The following is a 26,195-nucleotide window of genomic DNA, read 5'->3' as shown; positions in this document are numbered from 1 at the left end:
GAATTTCGCCATCAGCTGGAAGACTTTTCTCAGCAGAGGGATGGTGAGTCAGCCTCACAGCCGCTCTCTCCCTCCGCTCAAACCAGGGGCGGAACTTTCACTGGGGACATGTCCCCACCACATTCTGATATAGCATTTTTGTACGCTCCAGTTTTATCATTGGAATGTGATACAAAACGGAGGCACCGGTGTGCTTTAGGACCATGCGGACGCCGCCGTGCGATTGATAGGCTGTTAAGTGTTTATCTGTCTGGGATTAAATAAATAAATACATAAATACATAACCAGTCAGAAGTTGACACACCTACTCATTCAAGGTTGTTTTTTTTTGTACTATTTTCTACATTGTAGAATAATAGTGAAGACATCAAAACTATGAAATGACACATATGGAATCATGTAGTAACCAAAAGACTGCAAAATAAATAAAAAAATATTACAATTTGTAGGTTCTTCGAAGTAGCCACCCTTTGCCTGATGACAACTTTGCACACTCTTGGCATTCTTTCAACCAGCTTCATGAGGTAGTCACCTGGAATGAGTTTCAATTAACATGTGTGCCTTGTTAAAAGTTAATTTGTGGAATTTATTTCCTTCTTAATGCGTTTGAGCCAATCAGTTGTGTTGTGACAAGGTAGGGTTGGTATACAGAATATAGACCAAGACCAAGTCCATATTATGGCAAGAACAGCTCAAATAAGCAAAGAGAAATTACAGTCCATCACTACTTTAAGACATGAATGTCAGTCAATACTGAACATTTCAAGAATTTCGAAAGTTTCTTCAAGAGCAGTTGCAAAAACCATCAAGCGCTGTGATGAAACTGTCTCTTACGAGAACCGCCACAGACTTCGATCAATTGGTTGTTAAAAAAAAACAAACAAAACATTTTGTTAATTTCTCAGCACTAAAACAGAGGGACAGAGAGACAGAAAGATAGAAAGAGCGAGAGGCAGAATGAGAGACAGAAAGATAGAAAGAGCGAGAGGCAGAATGAGAGACAGAAAGATAGAAAGAGCGAGAGGCAGAATGAGAGACAGAAAGATAGAAAGAGCGAGAGAGGCAGAATGAGAGACAGAAAGATAGAAAGAGCGAGAGAGGCAGAATGAGAGACAGAAAGATAGAAAGAGCGAGAGAGGCAGAATGAGAGACAGAAAGATAGAAAGAGCGAGAGAGGCAGAATGAGAGACAGAAAGATAGAAATAGCGAGAGAGGCAGAATGAGAGACAGAAAGATAGAAAGAGCGAGAGAGGCAGAATGAGAGACAGAAAGATAGAAAGAGCGAGAGAGGCAGAATGAGAGACAGAAAGATAGAAAGAGTGAGAGGCAGAATGAGAGACAGAAAGAAAGAAGAATGTCTGTAATGTAATGTAGTACTGAGTCATAATCAGCCTCATGTGTGGATCGCTGCATGCCAGCTGGCCCCTAATACAGCCTGCATGAGAACACACACACACACAGACATGCATGCAAGCATTCACGCACACACAGAACATAAAATGTTATGTAAGTAGCCCCACAGCAAGAGAGAGAGAGCTGTACGTTGTCATAGGTTACATCCACAGAGATTAATATCTGTGTGTGTGTGTCAGTAAAACTCTTCTTTCACATTACATCTTAACTATTAACATCCTCATCCCTTCCATCAATCCCCTTTCCTCCCCGACCCTCCTGGCTCCTTCCTTCTCACTCGGACTTCCTCACACCTCTCCCCGACCCTCCTGGCTCCTTCCTTCTCACTCGGACTTCCTCACACCTCTCTCTGACCCTCCTGGCTCCTTCCTTCTCACTCGGAGTTCCTCACACCTCTCCCCGACCCTCCTGGCTCCTTCCTTCTCACTCGGACTTCCTCACACCTCTCCCCGACCCTCCTGGCTCCTTCCTTCTCACTCGGACTTCCTCACACCTCTTCCCGACCCTCCTGGCTCCTTCCTTCTCACTCGGACTTCCTCACACCTCTCCCGACCCTCCTGGCTCCTTCCTTCTCACTCGGAGTTCCTCACACCTCTCCCGACCCTCCTGACTCCTTCCTTCTCACTCGGACTTCCTCACACCTCTCCCCGACCCTCCTGGCTCCTTCCTTCTCACTCGGACTTCCTCACACCTCTTCCCGCTCTCCATCTCAGATATCTGACCATGTCATGGAGAGAGAGATGGAAGCGAAGCGTCTAGACATTATGAGCAGGCAGAATTATGTGGTTGTTAGTCTGGGTCAGTGTGTGTGTGTCACACAGAGACGCTCGCTCACACACTCGTGGTCTGAACTTGATTAGAGGCCACAGTTCAGCCTCAAACTCAATTTACCACTTAACTAACCTTGTCTTAACCACACACACACTGTGGTCTACCCCCTTATCATGACTCAGGCTCTCTAACAGATAAACAGATAATAGATTCCCCCCTTGAAGGAAAAACAGAACTATGTTTTTACATTTTTGTTTTCAAAGGTTTTTCAGCCTCTATTGGTTTCAGGGAAGTAGAGCGAAACACATAGATGATGTTAAGTAATAAGGAAAACACAAACACTCAATGATCTTATGGCCTTTATCATAGAACCTTTACATGTAGTAAGGGGAAGAGGGAGGGAGCGAGAGATTGAAGCCAAGGGTTACAGAAACAGTCGTACACATTTTTACTTGATGTTCTAAAAAAAGACTTGTGCCTCTGGGCTCATTTAAAAGCAAGAATGACATTACAGATGGACTGACTCAATCAATCACACACACGCACACAGATGCCAAAGTAAACCAAGCCAATGAGACAGCAGTGGTGAGGGCAGCTAACCCGGAGGGCCTGACTGAGACTTGTGTAAGACTGGCCATTCCCATTGTCTGGGAAACTGCCTTCTCACACATACGCCAGCCAGGTCACCTGTGATACAAGTCAGTATTTGACGTCCATCCATGTCTATGGACGTTGGGAGATGAGGTGGAAACTGGCCACTAGAGACAACAGTGAGTGCTGTTACCGTCTACCTTATGCCTCTGATTCCAAAGGTTGCAAGTTCAAATCCAGCGATGTTATTTTTGAGATTTAATGCTGAAACTTAACCTTAAATACTTACAAATTTGATGTTTAAAGAAACATGGATTAACGTCTAATTAGGATGTGAGACTGTGAGAGCCAGTTGCGCATGCACCCACACACACTCGACTTCACGTGTCCTCACTAAAAGCGGTCTAAAGCTGAGGTCTATGAGAACATGGCTTACAGTACGAGTCAAAAGTTTTGGACACACCTCATTCAAGGGTTTTTCATTTTTACTATTTTCTACATTGTAGAATAAGCATGAAGACATCGAAACTATGAAATAACACGTATGGAATCATGTAGTAACCAAACAAGTGTTAAATCAAAATTATTATTATTATTGCCTTGATGACAGCTTGCACATGCTTGGCATTCTCTCAACCAGGTTCACCTAGAATGCTTTTCCAACAGTCTTGAAGGAGTTCCCACATATGCTGAGCACCTGTTGGCTGCTTTTCCTTCACTGCAGTCCAACTCATCCCAAATCATTTGAATTGGGTTGAGGTCGGGTGATTGTGGAGGCCAGGTCATCGGAGGCAGTACACCACCACTCTCCTTCTTGGTCAAATAGCCCTTACACAGCCTGGAGGTGTGTGTTCGGTCATTGTCCTGTTCAAAAATAAATGACAGTCCCAAGTACAAACCAGAAGGGATGGCGTATCGCTGCAGAATGCTGTGGTAGCCACGCTGACTAAGAGTGTCTTGAATTCTAAATCGATTCACCGACAGTTTTACCAGCAAAGCACCCCACACCACCTCCTCCATGCTTCACGGTGGGAATCACAGGTGGAGATCATCTGTTCACCTACTCTGTGTCTCACAAAGACACGGCGGTTGGAACCAAAAATCTCAAATTTGGATTCATCAGACCAAAGGACAGATTTCCACCGGTCTAATGTCCATTGCTCCCGTTTCTTGGCCCAAGCAAGTCTCTTCTTCTTATTGGTGTCCTTCAGTAGAGGTTTCTTTGCAGCAGTTCGACCATGAAGGCCTGATTCACGTAGTCTCCTCTGAAGAGTTCATGCATTTATTTGGGCTGCAATCTGAGGCTGGGTACTCTAATGAACTTATCCTCTGCAGCAGAGGTAACTCTGGGTCTTATTTTCCTGTGGCGGTCCTCATGAGAGCCAGTTTCATCATAGAGCTTATCGGTTTTTGCGACTGCACTTTAAGAAACATTCAAAGTTCTTGAAATGTTCCAGATTGACTGACATTCATGTCTTAAAGTCATGATGGACTGCTGTTTTTCTCTGATTATTTGAGCTTTTCTTGTCATAATATGGACTTGGTCCAACTTCTGTATACCACCCCTACCTTGTCACAACAACTGATTGGCTCAAACATATTAAAAGAAATACCACAAATTAACAAGGCATGACTACCATGAAGCTGGTTGAGAGAATGCCAAGAGTGTACCAATCATCAAGGCAATGGGTGGCTACTTTGTAGAATCTCAAATATATTTTGATTTGTTTAACACTTTTTTGGTTACTTCATGATTCCATAGGTAGAATAATACCAAAGACATCAAAACTATGTAGAATATTGTAAAAATAAAAACCCTTGAATGAGTAGGTGTCCAACATTTTGACTGTAACAGTAGGTCAGAACGTTTAAACTTTCACACTTTCAGATCAGATCAATTTCAGATCATACAGCAACTAAGATAGAGGGATGGAGTGAAAATTACATAGATACAGACACACAGAAAGACAGAGGGAAGAATTACAGAAAAGATGGTATGAAAGAGAAGTCCTGTCTATTCTAGAAGAGAACAGTGCCAGTGAAAACTAAGTACACAAACACACTGACTCGCTCTAATTCACATGGCTTTATTAGCATGGGAAACACATGATGTTGCCAAAGCAAGTGAAATAGATAAAACAAAAGTGAAATAAACAATCAGAAATGAACAGTAAACATTACACTGAGAAATGTTTCAAAATAGAGACATTTCAAATGTTATATTATGGCTATGTGCAGTGTTGTAATAATGTGCAAATTGTTGAAGTACCAAAGGGAAAATAAATAAACAGAAACATGAGTTGTATTTACAACGGTGTGCAGTGATCTCATTTCTCATATTTACCCCCTCTCTTCTTATGTAATCTATGCTCTCGTCTAGAAAAGTGGACTCTAGTGATAGTATTTTCCTTGCTTTTTAGACCAGGTAGGCCTAAACATATTTTTTTAAATGGTAGGCTAACTCCCTCTCTCTTTCCACAAGGCATGTCTGAGACTCCAGTCTGCATTGTTGTAGAGGCTATGCCATCTGGTAAGACCCTGTGTTTGTGTGTGGGAAGAAGTCAGTAACATGTATAAATAACTTTTGACCTTGGTGTGTAGGTATAAATAAGGTTGTATACAACAGGTGTAGACAAACAGTGAAATGCTTACTTATGGGCCATTCGCAACAATGCAGAGAGAAAGAAAATAGAGAAATAAAAGTAATAACATGTAATAATACAATTAATAAATACACAATGAGTAACGATAACTTGGCTATATACCCAGGGTATCAATACAGAGTCGATGTGCAGGGGTACAAGGTAACTGAGGTAGCTATGTACATATAGTTAGGGATAAAGTGACTAGGAAACAGGATAGGTAATAAACAGCAAAATTGTTAACCAAATAGCTACCCGCACTAACTATTTAGCTTATGGCTTGGGGGTAGAAGCTGTTGAGGGTCCTGTTGGTTCCAGATTTGGTGCATCGGTACTGCTTGGCGTGCAGTAGTAGAGAGAACAGTCTATGAATTGGGTGGCTGGAGTCTTTGACCATTTTTAGGGCCTTCCTCTGACACCGCCTAGTAGAGAGGTCCTGCATGGCAGGAAGCTTGGCCACAGTGATGTACTGGGCCGTAGGCAGTAACCTTTGTAGCGCCTTACGGTCGGATGCCAAGCAGGTGCCAAACAAAGCAGTGATGAAGCCAATAAAGATGCTCTCAATGTTGCACCTGTAAAACTTTTAAAAGCTCTGAGGGCCCATGCCAAATCTTTTCAACCTCCTGCGGGGGAAGCGGAATTGTTGTGCACTTTTCACGACTTCATTGTGTGTGTTTGTGGACCACGATAGATCCTTAGTGATGTGGACACAGAGGAACTCTCAACCCCCTCCTCTACAGCCCTGATTTGAATGGGGGCGTACTCAGCCCTCCGTTTCCTGTAGTCCAAGATCAGCTCATTTGTCTTGCTGATGTTGAGGGAGAGGTTGCTGTCCTGGCACCACAATGCCAGGTCTCTGCCCTCCCTATAGGCTGTCTCATCGTTGTCGGTGACCAGGCCTACCACCATCGTGTCGTCAGCAAACTTAAGAATGGTGTTGGAGTCATGCGGCTACGCAGTCATGGGTGAACAGGGAGTACAGGAGGGGACTAAGCACGCACCCCTGAGGGGCCCCTGTGTTGAGGGTCAGCATGGCAGATGTGTTGTCTACCCTAACCAATGGGGGTGGCCTGTCAGGAAGTCCAGGATCCAGTTGCAGAGGGAGGTGTTCAGTCCCATGTTCCTTAGTTTAGTGATGAGCTTGGAGGGCACAAGGGTGTTGAAGGCTGAGTTGTAGTCAATGAATAGCAGTCTCACATAGGTGTTCCTCTTGTCCAGGTGGGAGAGGGCAGTGTGGAGTGCAATGGAGATTGCATCATCTTTGGATCTGTTGGTGTGGTATGCGAATTGGAGTCGGTCTAGTGCATCTGCGATGGTGTTGATGTAAGTTATGCCCAGATTTTCGAGGCATTTCATGGCTAAAGATATGAGTGCTATTGGGTGATAGGTTACAATGGCGTTTTTGGGCACAGGGACTATGCTGGGCTGCTTGTAACATGTAGGTATTACAGACTGGGTCAGGGAGAGGTTGAAAATGTCAGTGAAACACTTGCCAGCTGGTCAGCGCATGCTAGGAGTACGCGTCCTGGTAATCCATCTGGCCCTGTGGCCTTGCGAATGTAAACTTGTTTAACCTCTTGCTCCTACCTGGCACACAGGCGTCCCATCTATAGCTCTGGAAATGCAAATGCGCTACGCTAAATGCTAATAGTATTAGTTAAAACTGAAACGTTCATTAAAATACACATGCAGGGTATTGAATTAAAGCTACACTCGTTGTGAATCCAGGCAACATGTCAGATTTTTAAAATGCTTTTCGGCAAAAGCACGAGAAGCTATTATCTGATAGCATGTAACACCCCAAAAGACCCGCAGGGGACGTAAACAAAATAATTAGCATAGTCGTCGCTACACAAACCGCACAAATAAAATTTAAAACATTCATTACCTTTGACCATCTTTGTTGGCACTCCTAGATGTCCCATAATAAGAGCGTCTGCTAAATGACTTAAATGTAAATGTAAATGTATTGGGTCTTTTTTTCGATTAAATCGGTCCATATATAGCCTAGATATCGATCTATGAAGACTGTGTGATAAACGGAAAAAAATTGCGTTTCATAACGTAACGTCATTTTTTAAAATTCAAAAAGTCAACGATAAACTTTCACAAAACACTTCGAAATACTTTTGTAATGCAACTTTAGGTATTAGTACACGTTAATAAGCGATAAAATTCATCAGGAGGCGATGTCAATTCTATAGGTGTCCGTCTCAAAAAAATGTCTTGGAGAGAGCTCGACCAAAACATCCGGTCGGAGACCGCAGGGAATCGATTCCCTTGATTCGGTTAGACCAAGAATCAAAGCTGAATCAAATGACAAGACTCTAGACAACGTGTGGAAGCTGTAGGCACTGCAACCTCGGCCTCATTTAATTCGGTTCACTTTGAACAATTCCTTGAAGTCGCGGATGGATATTTATTTCCATTTTCAGTGATCAGATTTTCCTGCACTTTTCGATGAAACGCACGTTCTGTTATAGTCACAGCCGTGATTTAACCAGTTTTATAAACGTCTGAGTGTTTTCTATCCACACATACTAATCATATGCATATACTATATTCCTGGCCTGAGTAGCAGGGCGCTGAAATGTTGCGCGATTTTTAACAAAATGTTTGAAAAAGTAGAGGGTCGACTTAACAGGTTAAAGGTCTTACTCACATTGACTACAGAGAATGAGATCACACAGTCGTCTGGAACAGCCAGTGCTCTCATGCATGGTTCAGTGTTACTCGCCTTGAAGCGAGCATAGAAGGCATTTAGCTCGCCTGGTGTCACAGAGGCTCGCGGCTGGGTTTCCCTTTGTAATCCGTGATAGTTTGAAAGCCCTGCCACATCTGACATGCATCAGAGTTGGCATAGTAGGATTAGGTATTAGTCCGGTATTGATGCTTTGCCTGTTTGAAGTTTTAGAGGTTGTAGTGGGACTTATTATATGCATCCGGATTAGTTTCCCGCATTTTGAAAGTGGCAGCTCTAGCCTTTAGCTCAGTGCAGATGTTGCCTATAATTCATGGCTTCTGGTTGAGACATGCACATACGTAGGGCTGTGGCAGTTATGACATTTTGTTAGCTGGTTATTTTCATGCAAAAAATTGCTGGTCTCACGGTAATTTACTGTTAATTAACATAAACACGTTTAGCATCTCCATGAACACAAGCCGTTGAAAAAATGAAAATGAAGCTTGGGCTCCATTCCTCGTCTCAGGTTGCACAGTTCACTCAAGTGGTTGTATTTTAATGTACTATTCGCAACTTAATCTCGTCTTTACTAGTACGTACAATTTGTTCCCATTTAGAATGGCCCATTATCAAATGGGTGGGAACAGGGGAAGCGAGAAAAAGATGTCATCCCTATGGACTCTAATATCAAATTGTGGCCGCAGTTTGATTTTCAATCCTGCCAGGCAGGCTGTTCCAGTTTTATAGTGGATCATGTGCTTAATTGTAGCGGCTGAGAAATAAATATAGTAGCACCTGGAATCCTCCTCTTTTCAGTGGCAACCATCAAAACTCTGCTTTCAAACAGGATTGCATATAGAAATGTCTGGGCTTATAAAGAACAAAGTTTGGACACACCTACTCATTCCAGGGTTTCTTTATTTGTACTATTTTCTACATGGTAGAATAATAGAAGACATCAAAACTATGAAACATCACATATGGAATCATGTAGTAACCAAAAAAGTGTTATACAAATAAAAAAACTTTTTTTTTTACATGAGATACTTCAAAGTAGCCACCCTTTGCCTTGATGACAGCTTTGCACACTCTTGGCATTCTCTCAACCAGCTTCATAAGGAGTCACCTGGAATTCATTTCAATTAACAGATGGGCCTTGTTAATTTGTGTAATATTTGTCCCTCTTAATGCATTTGAGCCAATCAGTTGTGTTGTGACAAGGTAGGGGTGGTATACAGAAGATAGCCCTATTTGGTAAAATACCAAGTCCATATTATGGCAAGAAGAGCTCAAACAAGCAAAGAGAAACAACTGTCCATTTCTTTAAGATATGAAGGTCAAGCCTATAGGCCTATGCGTATACATAAGCTCTAATATGCGTAGGTTACATTTTTAGCATCACCTTAGAAAGAGCTGTCCATTTTCTTTGGCTTTGAAACAACATCCACAAGGACCATGTTTTCCACTCAGTTTCAACTTTATGATCGATCACAGTGAGATGAGTTTTAAATGCATGATACTGTTATGATAAGTGTTGGATGTGATTTTCAATTGCATTGGATGTCAGAGCAGTTAGAGGGACAATAGATTAATTAATGAAGCCGGTGACTGATGTGGTAAACTCCTTAATGTTATCGCATGAATCCCAGAACATGTTCCTGTCTGTACAAGCGATACAGTCCTGTAGCTTAGAAGGAGCAGTGTGTGCCCGTGACTGGGACTCTGAATAACACACACTGGGGGAAGGAAAGGCTGGACTCTGACAAACTCTCTCACACTCACACAGCCGTGACGCTCCGAGCTGGGGTGGAAGCGTGTGAACGGGAAATGAGCGTCTGTCTTTCCCAGATGCTGTCGGAGAAGCCGGAACACCGGACGGATAGGCAGGGCTCACACAGCCCAGATACTGAGAGGTTCCCAGCAACATCTCCAGGAAGAGGGACACCAAGCATCCTGTAGCCCTAGAACACTCTGTGTGTGTGTGTGTGTGTGTGTGTGTGTGTGTGTGTGTGTGTGTGTGTGTGTGTGTCAGCGGCTGCCCTGCTACTGAAGAGAGAGAGAGAAAGCAAGAGAGGCGCTTTGGCCTAGGCTACTGTTGATTGTGAGGACGAAGGCCTTTTAAATTGAAGTAAAATTAAAGTTAGAGTATGCCTATTGTGAAAAGCTTACAAGGCAGGTCTCCAAACTGTGACCATGTAGCCACATTTTGCAACCTTAGACTTGGTTGTGTGAGTTAAGAAATATATTGGTCACAGGCTGCACATTCATTCACCTCCGGAGCCTGCTGGTTTTCTGTTCTACTTGATAATTAATTGCACCCACCTGGTGTCCCAGGTCTAAATCAGTCCCTGATTAGAGGGGAACAATGGAACTGGCTTCGAGGTCCAGAGTTGAGTTTTGAAGGCTATATTCATTATCCTCATGAATCCTGTAATGAAAGGGTCTGTTTGCCTCAGCTTTCTGAAGGTATACTTTTAATGTCTCAGCTCTCAATTCTAAACTCAACAGCAACTATTTTACAAAGATATTTGATCTGGCTTTCAGATATGGAGTGCGCGAAAAGCATATTGGCCATTGCGAGTGAATGGCCTCATTGAACAGTATGCTACAACTGGAAATGAAATGAACTTTTAGAATAATACATGGCTACTATGAGTGGTATTAAATTTAGCGTTAGCAATCTCGCTAATATGTTTGAGTTTCCACTTACTCAGGTGGTGAATCAGCCCCAAATACTGTTCTATCGGAAAGTATTCAGACCCCTTGATTTTTCCAAATTTTGTTACATTACAGCCTTATTCTAAAATGGTTTCTCTCATTCTTCTCTGCAGATCCAAGATCTGTCAGGTTGGATGGGGAGTGTTTCTGCACATATATTTTCAGGTCTCTCCAGAGATGTTCGATCAGGTTCAAGTCCAGGCTCTGGTTGGGCTACTCAAGGACATTCAGAGACTTGTCACGAAGCCACTGCTGCGTTGTTTTGGCTGAGTACTTAGGGTCTTTGTCCTGTTGGAAGGTGAACCTTCACCCCAGTCTGAGGACCTGAGAACTCTGGAGCAGGTTTTCATCAAGGATCTCTCTGTACTTTGCTCCGTTCCTCTTTCCCTCGATTCTGACTAGTGTCCCAGTCCCTGCCGCTGAAAAACATCCCCACAGCATGATGCTGCCACCACCATGCTTCACCATAGGGATGGTGCCAGATTTCCTCCAGACATGACGCTTGTCATTCAGGCCAAAGAGTTCATTCTTGGTTTCATCAGGCGAGAGAATCTTGTTTCTAAGAGTCAGAGTCCTTTAGGTGCCCTTTGGAAAACTACAAGTGGGCTGGCATGTACCTTTTACTGAGGGGTGGCTTCCGTCTGGCTACTCTACCATAAAGGCCTGATTGGTGGTGCGGCAGAGATGGGAGAATCTTCCAGAAGGACAACCATCTCCACAGTGGAACGCTGGAGCTCTGTCAGAGTGACCATCGGGTTCTCGGTCACCTCCCTGACCAACGCCCTTCTTCCCCGATTGCTCAGTTTGGCCGGGCGGCTAGCTCTAGTAAGAGCCTTGGTTGTTCCAAATGATGGAGGTCACTGTGTTTTTGGAGACCTTCAATGCTGCAGAAAATGTTTTGGTACCCTTCCCCCAATCCTGTCTCGAGCTCTACGTACAATTCCTTCAACCTCATGGCTTGGTTTTTGCTCCGACATGTACTGTCAAAATGTGGGATCTTATATAGTCAGGTGTGTACCTTTACAAATAATGTCAAATCAATTGAATTTACCACAGGTGAACTCAAGTTATAAGTTATATAAATATCAAGGATGATCAATGGAAACAGGATGCACCTTAACAATTTCAAGTCTCATAGCAAAGGATCTGAATACTTACGTAAATAAGGTATTTCTTTTAAAAATGTATTTTATTAAATTTGCTAAAATTTCTAAAAACCTGTTTTCGCTTTGTCATTATGGGGTATTGTGTGTAGATTGAAGATGATTTTTTTTTAAACATTTAACCCATTTTAGAATAAGGCTATAACATAACAAAATGTGAAAAAAGGGAAGGGTATGAATACACTGTATATTAGCCTATGATATTAGAGCACATAAAGATGCAGGCAAATTAATATTATATATACATTTTTTTTTTGTACAATTCTAGAGCCATATTTAACAATAGCATATTTGTCTACCTAAAATGCATGAGAATCACTGGATTAAATTGCACATTAAAATATTTCAAATCACAACATCACAATATGAAATTATTTATTCAGTACCATCTCAGTAGACTAAGTACATTTTTTATAAAGCATTGTGAATAACTTGATAGGCCTACAATTTTTTTTCTACTGCATGATCCCACAAAAAAAAATTGGTACGACCAAATCATGGGCTGGTGCCACCAACTGAAAAACTTAATGGCACAAGTCTGTTAGTCTGGAGCCCTGCTACAAAGGGAATGTCCTCCGTGTGGAGGGGTTGAGCTATTGTAGTGGACAAAGATGAGAAGAATTGTGCGGCCAAATGCATGCTACTTTGCACCTCGCCATTTTTATTTATTTATTATTATTATTATTGTTGTATGTCATTGTTATTATTGTAGGCCTTTTTAATCTAAACCAGTTCTTTAAATATGCAGAACATGTTTTGTTTCATTCTGTTGAGACATTTTATTAAGTTATCTGTAATGTTGTTTTCCGCAATTGAATATCCTACTCATATTTTCCCTATATACACAATGGCTTGATATTACCTTAATAAAAGTTTAGAAACATTTGTGAAGGTTTGGTGTGGTGTGGCTATTAGCCTACTATACTGAAGGCCTATGATATGACGACTGTGCGCACTGGTGCTCCAACTGACTCCGACAGCTGAACTTGTTTCAGGCCTACCTATTGGAAGGATGTTTCAGGCCTACCTATTGGAAGGATGTTTCAGGCCTACCTATTGGAAGGATGTTTCAGGCCTACCAGAGTTACTCCTGTAATCTAACGCTTATCTTCATAACAAATTCTAATAGAACATTTATGAATGAACCTCCTCCTGTAAAGCTGTCTGACAGATGCAGCAGCCTGTCTGCCATGAAACAATGCATGTCCGTGTCATATCAGGCCACCGGCATCTCTCTCAGGGGCCTTTCTTTCCATGCATCTTTTAAATATTCAAATCATACAGTGGACGCTTAAGCCTATAGGCCAATGCATGCAATGCCGTTATGCATTTGGTTCTCAAATCTCCAACAGCTGAACCGTGAGATGGGCAATGTGTTTTAGGAATGTAAAAACCAATAAAATAGGCTATACATTTTTGCATATGCTACAGATCGAAACACAAGGAATAGTGTTTTTGTAATTAGATATAGGCTGTTTAAGGACACAAATGTGGCTCATTTGGCCAATATCCCTGGTTTATTGATGGAGCTGACTGCGTGGGAGGATGGCCTAATGGGTTACGTACCCAATACATATGGATGTATTTCTCAAATGTCAGATCAATTGAAATCTTTCCGGTCACCTGTCTGGCACCAAATAGGTGTGTGTGTGTGAGATTAATGACCATCATACCAGAATGAATAACACACACACACACACACACGTATGATAAACTGTTGAGTAACATAAGAAAGGCAGGTCTACGGCCAAACACAACATTATGCCAGGACATTACAGTCCAGTCAGCTGATTCAGAAACAACAGACACGCACTTGCACTCAAAAGTAACTCCGTCTGTGTGTGTGTGTATGTTTGCTTACATGGTTGTCTGTGGTGTGTATGAGGCTGAGGATGGGAGAGCCAGTGGGGGTGCAGAGTTCAGGGAAGGGGTTGATGACGGCAGGGAGAGAGGAGGGACGACACTGCTGCTGCTCCTCCTGGAGCCTCCTGTAGAGGGAGACAGAGTTGCACAAAAATAAAAGACACCTCAAGCACAACCACAGATTTACATTTACTCATAGAAAGATATCGATACTGTGTGTGTGTGTGTGTGCGCACATGTGTGTGAGAGAGAGAGACATAGTTACATGAAGGCGTTGATGTGTACGGGCTGAGAGCGACACAGCCTCTCTTGGGGGCAGGAGAGGGGAATAAGGGGCGTAGGGCGCTGGGAGCGAGGGCCGCGCCGATGAGGAGCGTGCCCGTGATCAGGGGTGTGCACGTGACTGTTGTGCAGCAGCGGGGCCGTCTCTGTGTGGGTATTGCAGCTGGAGTAGAGACTCTCCAGAGAGGAGTTCATGTCATTCACCAAAGCCTCCAGATCCACATCATCTACACAGAGAGACAGAGCGACAGAGAGAGAGAGAGAGACAGAGGTAAAGACGGGAGGGAGGTGGGGAGAGAGAGGGGGAGAGATAGAGGTGTATTTAAAACACAGCAAAAAGGAGATACATGCTGCAAATGTTGCTCTTACCAATAGATGTCACTGTAGACCAGGGGTGTCAAACTCAAATACCCAGTGGGCCAAAATGTAAAACCTGAACAAAGTCACGGGCCAACATTGAACAAATTAACCTTTTAATATGGACCCAAACAAGTTTTGCTTTAACATTGAATATGGAACAAGCATCGCTTATTACCATACAATATATAATTTAATAGTGGAGACATGCAAAATCGAATTTCAAATGAAAAAACACAATGGCATTCATTTATTAAATAAAATTAAAATTAAAATTGTATGCCTCTTTTCTATTTGCAGCCTTCTGATTTAAATACCAAAATAAACTTTTTCCACTGGCTAATAATTTTACAAATAAAATGATAATAAATCAATCAACCATTCAAGCCCATGCCTTGTAGCAAGAAAAAGTGCATAAAGAAAACGTTAATTATTGCACACTGGTCTAATCTGATGTGCCCAAGCCAGATACCTGGCATCTCTTCTTGGATGCTAGTTCATCAATGTCTGGGCTCAAGCTCTGAGCTGAAGAAATCCTCAGTATCGAGCGAAGATGTTCATCAGTCAGACGTCTCCTGTGAGTTGTTTTGGTCATCTTCATCGAGGAGAAAAGTTGCTCGCATAGATAAGTGCTGCCGAACATTGAGAGCATCTGAGCAGCTTGGGTGCGGAGCTGAGGCATTGTGTCAGGGATGAACCGTGGAAACTGTGCGGCGCCCACAGCATCATACTTGACTTCAGCGTGTCGTTGCACTGGAGTTCAATCAGCTCCATTTGGATGTTGGTTGGTGCATTTTCCACATCAACTGCGAAGGGATTACTAAGCAGTTCAAACTTGCATTTCTGGGCATCGAAGTCGGCAAATCGCCGGCTGAACTCAGCGAGAACACTGAGTTTTTCAGCAAACTGTGCGCATGGGAACACTAGAGATAATAATAATAATTTTTCAGCAAACTGTGCGTCATGGGACATTCACGTATGGGTGGTCCCGGAATAAGATCTGCGCATTTATGGATTGGCAGCAGGGAAAATGGCAAAGGTTTCCTTGCAGCATCTGATTCTCCCACAGGCACAGTTTAGTTTTGAAGGCCCTCACTGCAGCGTACATGTCTGTGATGATGCGCCCCCGCCCCTGAAGCTGCAGGTTCAGCGCATCGAGATGGCTCGAGATGTCACAGAGAAAGGCCAGCTCACACAGGAACTTTTGCTCCCGGAGCTCTGCTGTATCCTTCCCTTTGGTTTCCAGGAATTGACATGTTTCCTCACGCCATCCTCTGTGTGATACGGCACGTCTGCGTATTCCGAACCACACTCCTCCAGAAAGACCTTTGGCTCTTATAAAGTTAACTACCTGTGTTACTGTGGTCATAACATGTTCCATCTTTAGGGCTTTGGCACACAGTGCTTCCTGATGTATGATGCAGTGGTAAACAGTTAGCTCACCTACACAGTTCTCTTCCCGCATCTTCTGCCCACCAGTCTACTCTTTTTACCGCACATCGCTGGCGCACCATCTGTCGTTAATCCAACGAGTTTATCCCACGGCAGCTTTATTTCAGTTACACATTTGGAAACCTCAAAGATTTCCTTTCCTGTGGTTTTGCCATGCATTGATTTGAATCCTAATAGCTCCTCCGTAAAGCACAGATTTGAGTCCACTCCACGGATGAAGACTGACAGCTGAGCAGTATCAGATGCGTCGCAGCTCTCATCCACAGCGAGGGAGAACGCAACAAAATCTTTTCCCTTTTCCATCAGCTGGTCATACAGATTGGTGGCAAGATCACATGTGCGATCAGCTACTGTGTTCCTGCTCAGGCTCACGTTTGAAAATGCTTGTTTTTTCTCTGGGCATACGAGGTCACAAACCTTCATCATGCACTTTTTCATGAACTCTCCCTCATTAAAGGGCCGGGCTGATTTTGCGATCTCTGCTGCCACTATATAACTAGCCTTTACAGCAGCCTCGCTTTGTGATGTGGCTTTTTTAAACATATTCTGTTGTGAAACCAAACTTCTTTTCATCTCCTCTACTTTCTGGCTCCTTTGAGTCATGTCCAGGTCCTTGTATTTGTCATGGTGTTTCGTTTCATAGTGTCGTCTAATGTTGTACTCCTTACTTACAGCCACATTGACTCCACCAACAAGACAAACAGGTTTGTCTTTTACATATGTAAACAGATATTCTGCCTCCCACTTGTCCAGAAAGCTCCTGTTTTCTGCCTTTCTTTTCGCCATTTTTTGGGAAGGGTTAGCTCGCTGACAGTTGTAGCGTCTATGTTGCTATGACTACTGTCACAGAGGAGAGAGCGTTTCTGGGTCCTGTCCTGATTGGCGCGCGAAAACAGCAGAGCATTATGGGATTTGTAGTATTAGTGGTGAATGCGCTGTATAATACTGGCGGGCCAGCTCTAGTAGTAATTTGGTATTGTCTCGCGGGCCAAATATAATTACCCTGCGGGCCAAATTTAGCCCACGGGCCAGAGTTTGACACCCATGTTGTAGACTATAGATAACTAAAATGCTGTCCTGAGCACAGAGAGAGCTACTCCCAAATCTCCGTTATTTGCATGAAGACGGAGATACAGGGGGTGCAGATCCGGGTGCCTTGCGAGAATTTGTTGGCGAGTGAGTACCCACCTTTACCATGCGCTCTATTGGCCAATGTGCAATCACTGGAGAATAAACAGGATGAGCTCCGTTCCAGACTATCCTACCAACAGGACAGGACAAAACAGTCATATCTTATGTTTCACCGAGTCGTGGTTGAACGATGACATGGATATACAGTTAGCTGTGTGTTCCGTGCATCGGCAGGACAGAACAGCTGCGTCCGGTAGGACGAGAGTTGGTGGTTTGTGTCTATTTGTCAATAAAAGCTGGTGCACAATGTCTAATATTAAGGAAGTCTTGAGGTCTGTCTCACCTGAGGTAGAGTACCTTATGATAAACTGTAGACCACACTATCTATTTTTTGAAGCGGTCTATTTACCACCACAAACTCATGCTGGCACTAAAACCGCACTCAACGAGATGTATAAGGCCATAAGCAAACAAGAAAATACTCATCCAGAAGCGGAACTCCTAGTGGCCCGAGACTTTAATGCAGGCAAACTTAAATCCACTTTACCTCATTTCTAGCAGAATGTTAAATGTGTAACCAGAGGGGGAAAATAAATAAATAAACAAACTTCTAGACCACCTTCACTCCACATACAGACACAGGTACAAAGCTCTCCCTCACTCTCCATTTGGCAAATCTGACCATAATTCTATCCTGATTCCTTCATACAACCAAAAATGAAAGCAGGAAGAACCAGTGACTCGCTCAATACAGAATTGGTCAGATGATGCGGATGCTACGCTACAGGACAGTTTTGCAAGCACAGACTGGAATATGTTCCTGGATTCATTAAATGACATTGAGGAGTTTACCACCTCAGTCACCGGCTTCATCAATACGTGTATAGACGACATCGTCCCAACAGTGACCGTACGTACATATCCCAATCAGAAGCCATGGAATACAGGGAACATCCGCACCCGAGCTAAAGGTTAGAGCTGACGCTTTCAAGGAGCGACAGCTTTTATAAGAAATCCCGCTATGCCCTGAGTCGAACCATCAAACAAGCAAAGCTTCAATACAGGACAAAGATAGAAACGTACTACACCAGCTCTGACGCTCGTCAGATGTGGCAGGGCTTGCAAACTATTACAGACTACAACAGGGAAACCCAGCCACGAAGTGATCAGTGACGCAAGCCTACCAGAGGGGCACTTCCCTTTCCCACCTGGACGAAAGGAATGCCTATGTGAGAATGCTATTCATCAACTACAGCTCAGCGTTCAACACCATAGTGCCCACAAAGCTCATCACTAAGCTAAGGACCCTGGAACTAAACACCTCCCTCTGCAACTGGATCCTGGACTTCCTGACGGGCCGCCCCCATGTGGTATGGGTAAGCAACAACCTCTGCCACGCTTATCCTCAACACAAGGGCCCCTCAGGGGTGCGTGCTTAGTCACCTCCTGTACTCTTGTTCAAACACGACTGCGTGGCCAAACACGACTCCAACACCATCATTAAGTTTGCTGACGACACAACGGTGGTAGGCATGATCACCGACAAGACAGCCTATAGGAAGGAGGTCAGAGACCTGGCAGTGTGGTGCCAGGACAACAACCTCTCCCTAAACGTGAGCAAGACAAAAAGAGACGATTGTGGACTACAGGAAAAGGAGGGCTAAACACACCTCCATTCCCATCAATGGGGCTGTAGTGGAGCAGGGTCGAGAGTTTCAAGTTCCTCAAGCTACAGTAGACTAGAGATAGTTAGGATACTGTCCAGAGCAGAGAGAGAGCTACTGTATGTCAGAAGGACATCTAAGAAACCATTGGAATATAATGGAAGACTCCAGCCTTCCACTAAAATGTTTCCTCTACCATGTTCTAAGGTGTCCCTAGGCTCAGAGTGTGTGTGCATGTGTTGGCCTGGGTCTGCTGACTCTGGAGCACTGAGTCACTGCCTCTCATATGTTAAATCTAGAATGTACAATCATAAAAAACATACCGAAGTCTCTATCATCCCCGACAGTCAACATGGGGTGGCAGGTAGCCTAGTGGTTAGAGCGTTGGGCCAGTAACCGAAAGTTTCTGGATCGAATCCCCGATCTGACAAGGTAAAAATATGTCGTTCTGCCCCTGAACAAGGCACTGTTCCCCCGGTAGGCTGTCATTGTAAATAAGAATTTGTTCTTAACAGACTTGCCTAGTTAAATAAAAGGTTATTTAACATTTTAAAACATACTGAAGTCTATCATCCACTACAGTCAACATAGCAAAGTCTATCACTCTCTACAGTTATCATACCGAAGTCTTAAAGTTACTAAACCAGCTAAATATGCCTCTAGGCAAGTGTATCGGTCTGCGGGAGCCCACACTGATCCAAATGAAGCATACATCGGTAAGAAAACGGATTCAAACGTTACGAATCGCAGGTTCACCAACGTTAACTCAATCGTTTCTGTCTTATTCTGCAAATATCTCAAATTTGTTGTGACGGAATTGATTCGTTCTCTCCTTCAGCCTATCGAACTTCTGTGCATGGAGCTGCATATGACATTGCTTTACAAGTCAGATAACAACTGTGTGCACAGCGCAAAAGATAGAGCTGCACGAGCCAACGAGAGGTAGGCCTACTTTATCCCTGTTCTAATATTGGTAGGCTACATCTGCATGGCACCTTCAGCATTCAGATGTTTGGAAAATGACTTTCGTAATATAAAATCATATACTATTAACTTCTTACACTCGTGGGAATTGTCCTATACTGTACAGATAGGTCTAAATTGAAATGTTTCTTACAGAAGAAATATGGAAAGTATATGCAATACTGGTAGCCATTAAAAAAAGTGAACAGTTTGTAGATAAATGGGAAAATTAGACAAAGGTGAGAACACAACAGTTCACCTGACACAAGACTGAATCCAAACATTAGAATGTTGATTTTACACTTACTGTACTTTGTGATATTTGTTGATAAAGTCTGAAAATACTCTGGATACATTCAGTAACTAAATTTGGGGTAGTTGCAACATAAGACAAAAAAAATGACAAGGGTTTGAGTGAGAGGTCTAACTGGTGTTTCCAAGTGGCCACGCACACATCTCCAGACTGTCAGTTTGAGTGAGAGGTCTAACTGGTGTTTCCAAGTGGCCACACACACACACACACACACACATCTCCAGACTGTCAGTTTGAGTGAGAGGTCTAACTGGTGTTTCCAAGTGGCCACGCACACACACACACACATCTCCAGACTGTCAGTTTGAGTGAGAGGTCTAACTGGTGTTTCCAAGTGGCCACGCACACATCTCCAGACGGTCAGTTTGAGTGAGAGGTCTAACTGGTGTTTCCAAGTGGCCACACACACACACACACACACACACATCTCCAGACTGTCAGTTTGAGTGAGAGGTCTAACTGGTGTTTCCAAGTGGCCACACACACATCTCCAAAGTGTGCACAGTTCCTAAATCATTTCAATGCACTTTTATGACTCAAAGAAAAGTCTTCAACTAGAAAGTATTTTTTGAGCTCTCCGAGCTGTGCCGTTGAGGAACTAGAGCAAGAACACTTGTAGTTGTGTTGTTTGGAACACAACCCTGCATCTTCGCCTTTACACAATTACTGTGAAGCAATACAAAAACGTCCATTATAAATCCAAATCGGGGTCACATGGGTATAATTTGAAAGCTTGTTACATTTTTTGACAAGTTAAATTATAAAATATGATCTTAGGTTTTCACAAGGCAATTTAGAGCAGATCGTAATTTTGGTGCAACAGAATGGAGTGCATTTCCTTCACAATACAACAAACATAGGCTCATTCTGTTCAGGACGACCCAGAATATAACGCCATGCCATCTGTAACTGTACATCTAACATAGTGATCATGAAAGTTAACACTGTATAAAGCATGAGTTTTATGATATGGAAATGTGAAGTGTACAGCATTCCAATTTAAGTGCTTATCAGAGTCCAAATCTGCCATTTTCAACATGTATATGGGTGCAAGTGCAAAGAGCTAAATGAGGGACAATCAACGTAATTTTTTGGGTCATTGATACCAAACGCACTGTAGAAAATGTTTTACCTGTGGAGACGTACCGGGCTACCGGAGTGGACAACAATTTTGCTGATTGCACATCTAACTGCTGATTGGTGGTTTTCGATTGCCAGGTCCACCGTACAAAATATTAGTTTGGCTCTGCTTTAAACAGTCAGTGCATTTGTTAACTTTTTACATGGAACAGGGTAAAGGTGTAATTTCATAACAAGGACAGAAATCATTTTTGCGAGCCGCACTGGTCGGAACGGGAGAAGAGAGCAGCTCTTGGTCAAAACCATTTGCTTTTGAGACTGGGTGAAATTCTAAACTGTTATGTTAATTAGCTATGTATGCCATAGCTAATTTCTAAAAGTAAATATTGACATATTACTAGCTCAAAAAAAAACATTTTAAATCTGATATCTGACAAGTTAAACCAGTGGGTGATGAGTATTTCAGATAAAGGTGGGGTGGGGGGGGCAGAAACATAAATTATGCCGATCCATTCCACTAATCAAATCGCACCGAATCGTTTCAAACAAAAAGTATTATTCCTGTATCATATTGGAGCACATGTATCTAGATGCATATTGAATCGTGATTGTAAGGAGAGATGCACATCCCTATAACCTAGCATAATATAGCCTGGCATGACATAGCCTGGTGGCGCCGACAGATAAGTCAGCTCTACATCTTGCTCCTAAGCAACTTCACAGTATTTTTTTTTTGTGTGTGTTATTTCTTACATTATTAGCCCAGGAAATTGTTGGTGTTATTACATACAGCCAGAAAGAACTTTCGGATATCAGAGAGGCAGTAACTCCCCAGCATTAGGACCAGGAATACGACTTTCCCGAATTTGATCCTTTGTCCGTACCCCCCAGGGCAATTGAACAGATTCCAGAGGCTGATCCAAAACACCGTCGGCTGAGAAGAGGTGATCGGAGTGGACTTCTAGTCCAACTCAGGAAGCGCGCACACCACCCACCATTTCCAGAATATTACTCGATAATGTTCACGGAAACATGGCTCTCGGGATATACTGTCTGTACAGCTCGTTGGGTTCTCAGTATATCGCCCAGACAGGAATAAAGAAATGTCTGGGAAGAAGGCAGGCAGGGGTGTATGTTTCATGATTAACCACTCATGGTGTGATTGTGATAACATACAGAAACTCTAGTACTTCACCCGACCTAGAATACCTCAATCAAATGCTGATAATTATCTTCGGTTATAGTCACAACCATGTATATTCCCCCTCAAGCCAATACCAGGACGGCCCTCAAAAGAACTTCACTGGACTTGATGCAAACCACATATCGTGAGGTAGCATTTATTGTAGCTGGGGATTTTAACAAAGCAAATTGGAGGAAAACACAACAACGTTCTACCAACACATTGATGGTCGCACTCGCTCTGGGAAAACAGACCACCGCTACTCAGCTTTTCAAAGTGCCTATAAGGCCCTCCCCCGCACTCCCGTTGACAAATCTGATCATGACTCCATTATGCTCCTCCCTTCCTATAGGCAGAAACTGAAAAACAGGAAGTACCTATGCTAATAACTATTCAAAGCTGGTCTCACCAAATCGGAATCCACACTTCAAGATTGTTTTGATCACACGGACTGGGATATGTTCAGGGTAGCCTCTAAGAATAACATCGACAAATACAGTGACTGAGTTTATCAGGAAGTGTATAGGAGATGTTGTATCCACTGTGACTATTAAAACCTAACCTAACCAGAAACCGTGGATAGACGGCAGCATTCGCGCAAAACTGAAAGTGCGAACCACCACATTTAACCAATGCAAGGTGACTGGGAATATGGGCGAATACAAACAGTGTAGTTATTCCCTCCTTAAGGCAATATGTCAGTAGAGAGAGACAAAGTGGAGTTGTAATTCAACGGCTCAGAAACGAGACGATCACGGACTACAAAGGGAAAACCAGTCAAGTCGTGGACACTGATGTCTTGCTTCCGGACAAGCTAAACACCTTCTTCGCCTGCTTTGAGGATAACACAGTGCCACCGACGAGGCCCGCTACCAGCGACTTTGAGCTCCACTTCTCCATGACCGACGTGAATAAGATATTTAAGCGTGTTAACACTCGCAAGGCTGCCGGCCCAGATGGCATCCCTAGCCGTGCATGCGCAGACCAGCTGGCTGGTGTGTTTACAGACATATTCAATTTCTCTCTATCCCAGTCTGCTGACCCCACTTGCTTCAAGATGTCCACCATTGTTTCTGTACCCAAGAAAGCGATGGTAAATGAACTACATGACTATCGGCTGGGTCGGAACCCCACCCTGTGCAATTGGTTCCTGGACTTTCTGACAGACCATCCCCCAGGCGGGGAAGGTAGGAAACAACACCCCCACTTTGCTGATCCTCAACACAGAGGCACCACAAGGGCGCATGCTCAGTCCCCTCCTGTACTCCCTGTTCACCCATGACTGTGTGGCCACGCATGCCTCCAACTCAATCATCAAGTTCGTAGATGACAACAGTAGTAGGCCAGATTACCAACAATGATGAGACAGCCTACAAAGAGGAGGCGAGGGCCCTGGGAGTGTAGTGCCAGGAAAATAACCTCTCACTCAATGTCGACAAACCAAAGGAGCTGATGGTGGACTTCAAGAAATAACGGAGGGAGCCCGCCCCTATCCATAGACGGGACCATAGCGGGAGCAGGTGGAAAGCTTCAAGTTCTTCAGTATACACATCACTGATGACCTGAAATGGTCCACCCACACAGACAGTGTGGTGAAGGCGCAGCAGCATCTCTTCAAGATCTATGCAGCCTACTCAACCACTTTTTATAGCTACTGTTTACAGGCCTCCTGTGCCATATACAGAGTTCCTCATTGAGTTCCCTGAATTCCTATCGGACCTTGTAGTCATAGCAGATAATATTCAAATTTTTGGTGACTTTAATATTCACATGGAAAATTCCACAGACCCACTCCGAAAAGGCTTTCGGAGCCATCAGTAGGTTTTGTCTAGAGGTCGACCGATTATGATTTTTCAAGGCCGATACAGATTATTGGCGGCCCGAAAAAGTCTATACCGATTAATCGGCCGATTAAAAAAAAGTGTATTTCTAATAATGACAATTACAACAATACTGAATGAACACTTATTTTAACTTAATATAATACATCAATAAAATCAATTTAGCCTAATGTAAATAATGAAACATGTTCAATTTGGTTTAAATAATGCAAAAACAAAGTAAAAGTGCAATATGTGCTATGTAAGAAAGCTAACGTTTCAATTCCTTGCTCAGAACATGAGAACATATGAAAGCTGGTGGTTCCTTTTAACATGAGACTTCAATATTCCCAGGTAAAACGTTTTAGGATGTAGTTATAAGAATTATAGGACTATTTCCCTCTATACTATTTGTATTTCATTAACCTTTGGCACTTTAGTATTGCAAGTGTAAGAGTATAGCTTCCGTCCCTCTAATCGCTCCTCCCTGGGCTCGAACCAGCAACACAACGACAACAGCCACCATCGAAGCAGCGTTAGCCGTGCAGAGCTAGGGGAATAACTACTAGAAGGCTCAGAGCGAGTGACGTTTGAAACGCTATTAGCGCGCGCTAACTAGCTAGCCATTTCACGTCGGCTACACCAGCCTCATCTCGGGAGTTGATAGGCTTGAAGTCAAACAGCGCAATGCTTGACGCACAACGAAGAGCTGCTGGCAAAACGCACAAAAGTGCTGTTGAATTAATGTTTACGAGCCTGCTTCTGCCTACCACCGCTCAGTCAGATACTTGTGTGCTTGTATGCTCAGTCAGATTATATGCAACGCAGGACACGCTAGATAATACCTAGTAATATCAACCATGTGTAGTTAACTAGTGATTATGATTGATTGTTTTTTACAAGATAAGTTTAATGCTAGCTATCAACTTACCTTGGCTTACTGCAAGGGAGTCTCCTTGTGGAGTGCAACGAGAGAGAGGCAGGTCGTTATTGCGTTGGACTAGTTAACTGTAAAGTTGCAAGATTGGATCACCCGAGCTGACAAGGTAAAAATCTGTTGTTCTGCCCCTGAACAAGGCAGCTAACCCACCGTTCCTAGGCCGTCATTGAAAATAAGAATGTGTTCTTAACTGACTTGCCTAGTTAAATAAAAAAGGTATATATATATATATATATCTTTTCTTTTTTTTATGTAAAAAAAAAAGGGCAAATCCGCGCCCAAAAATACAGATTTCCGATTGTTATGAAAATTTGAAATCGGCCCTAATTAAATCGGTCGACCTCTGTGTCTAACATGTCTCTGGGCCTACTCACTGTCACAGTCATATTCTGGACCTAGTTTTGTCCCATGGAATAAATATTGTGGATCTTAATGTTTTTCCTCATAATCCTGGACTATCGGACCGCCATTTTATTACGTTTGCAATTGCAACAAATTATCTGCTCAGACCCCAACCAAGGAGCATCAACAGTCGTGCTATAAATTCACAGACAACACAGATTCCTTGATGCCCTTCCAGACTCCCTCTGCCTACCCAAGGACGTCAGAGGACAAAAATCAGTTAACCACCTAACTGAGGAACTCAATTTAACCTTGCGCAATACCCTAGATGCAGTTGTACCCCTAAACTAAAAACATTTCTCATAAGAAATTAGCTCCCTGGTATACAGAAAATACCCGAGTTCTGAAGCAAGCTTCCAGAAAATTGGAACGGAAATGGCGTCACACCAAACTGGAAGTCTTCCGACTAGCTTGGAAAGACAGTACCGTGCAGTATCGAAGAGCCCTTACTGCTGCTCGATCATCCTATTTTTCCAACTTAATTGAGGAAAATAAGAACAATCCGAAATGTATTTTTGATACTGTCGCAAAGCTAACTAAAAAGCAGCATCCCCCAAGTGAGGATGGCTTTCACTTCAGCAGTAATACATTCATGAACTTCTTTGAGGAAAAGATCATGATTATTAGAAAGCAAATTAGACTCCTCTTTAAATCTGCGTATTCCTTCAAAGCTCAGTTGTCGGGAGTCTGCACAACTCTGCCAGGACCTAGGATCAAGAGAGACACTCAAGTGTTTTAGTACTATATCTCTTGACACAATGATG

At 43.2% G+C, this 26,195-nt stretch overlaps 1 protein-coding gene across 3 annotated transcripts in view; it reads right to left on the bottom strand.

The window, feature by feature from the left end:
- LOC118398971 (growth factor receptor-bound protein 10-like) overlaps window positions 1-26,195 on the bottom strand; it is a 61,002-nt gene that overhangs the window by 18,898 nt on the left and 15,909 nt on the right. For all 3 annotated transcript variants that reach the window (XM_052472269.1, XM_052472271.1, XM_052472270.1), the window contains 2 exons: window positions 14,110-14,353; window positions 13,843-13,969 (listed from right to left, as the gene is read on the bottom strand). In XM_052472269.1, the coding sequence (XP_052328229.1) occupies window positions 13,843-13,969; window positions 14,110-14,353 (371 nt within the window). The remainder of the gene's footprint in view (window positions 1-13,842; window positions 13,970-14,109; window positions 14,354-26,195) is intronic.

This window comes from Oncorhynchus keta, chromosome 20 (genome assembly GCF_023373465.1).
Source record: "Oncorhynchus keta strain PuntledgeMale-10-30-2019 chromosome 20, Oket_V2, whole genome shotgun sequence".
In the NCBI taxonomy this organism is placed as follows: domain Eukaryota; kingdom Metazoa; phylum Chordata; class Actinopteri; order Salmoniformes; family Salmonidae; genus Oncorhynchus; species Oncorhynchus keta.
This window is presented reverse-complemented; position numbering and strand designations above follow the sequence as displayed.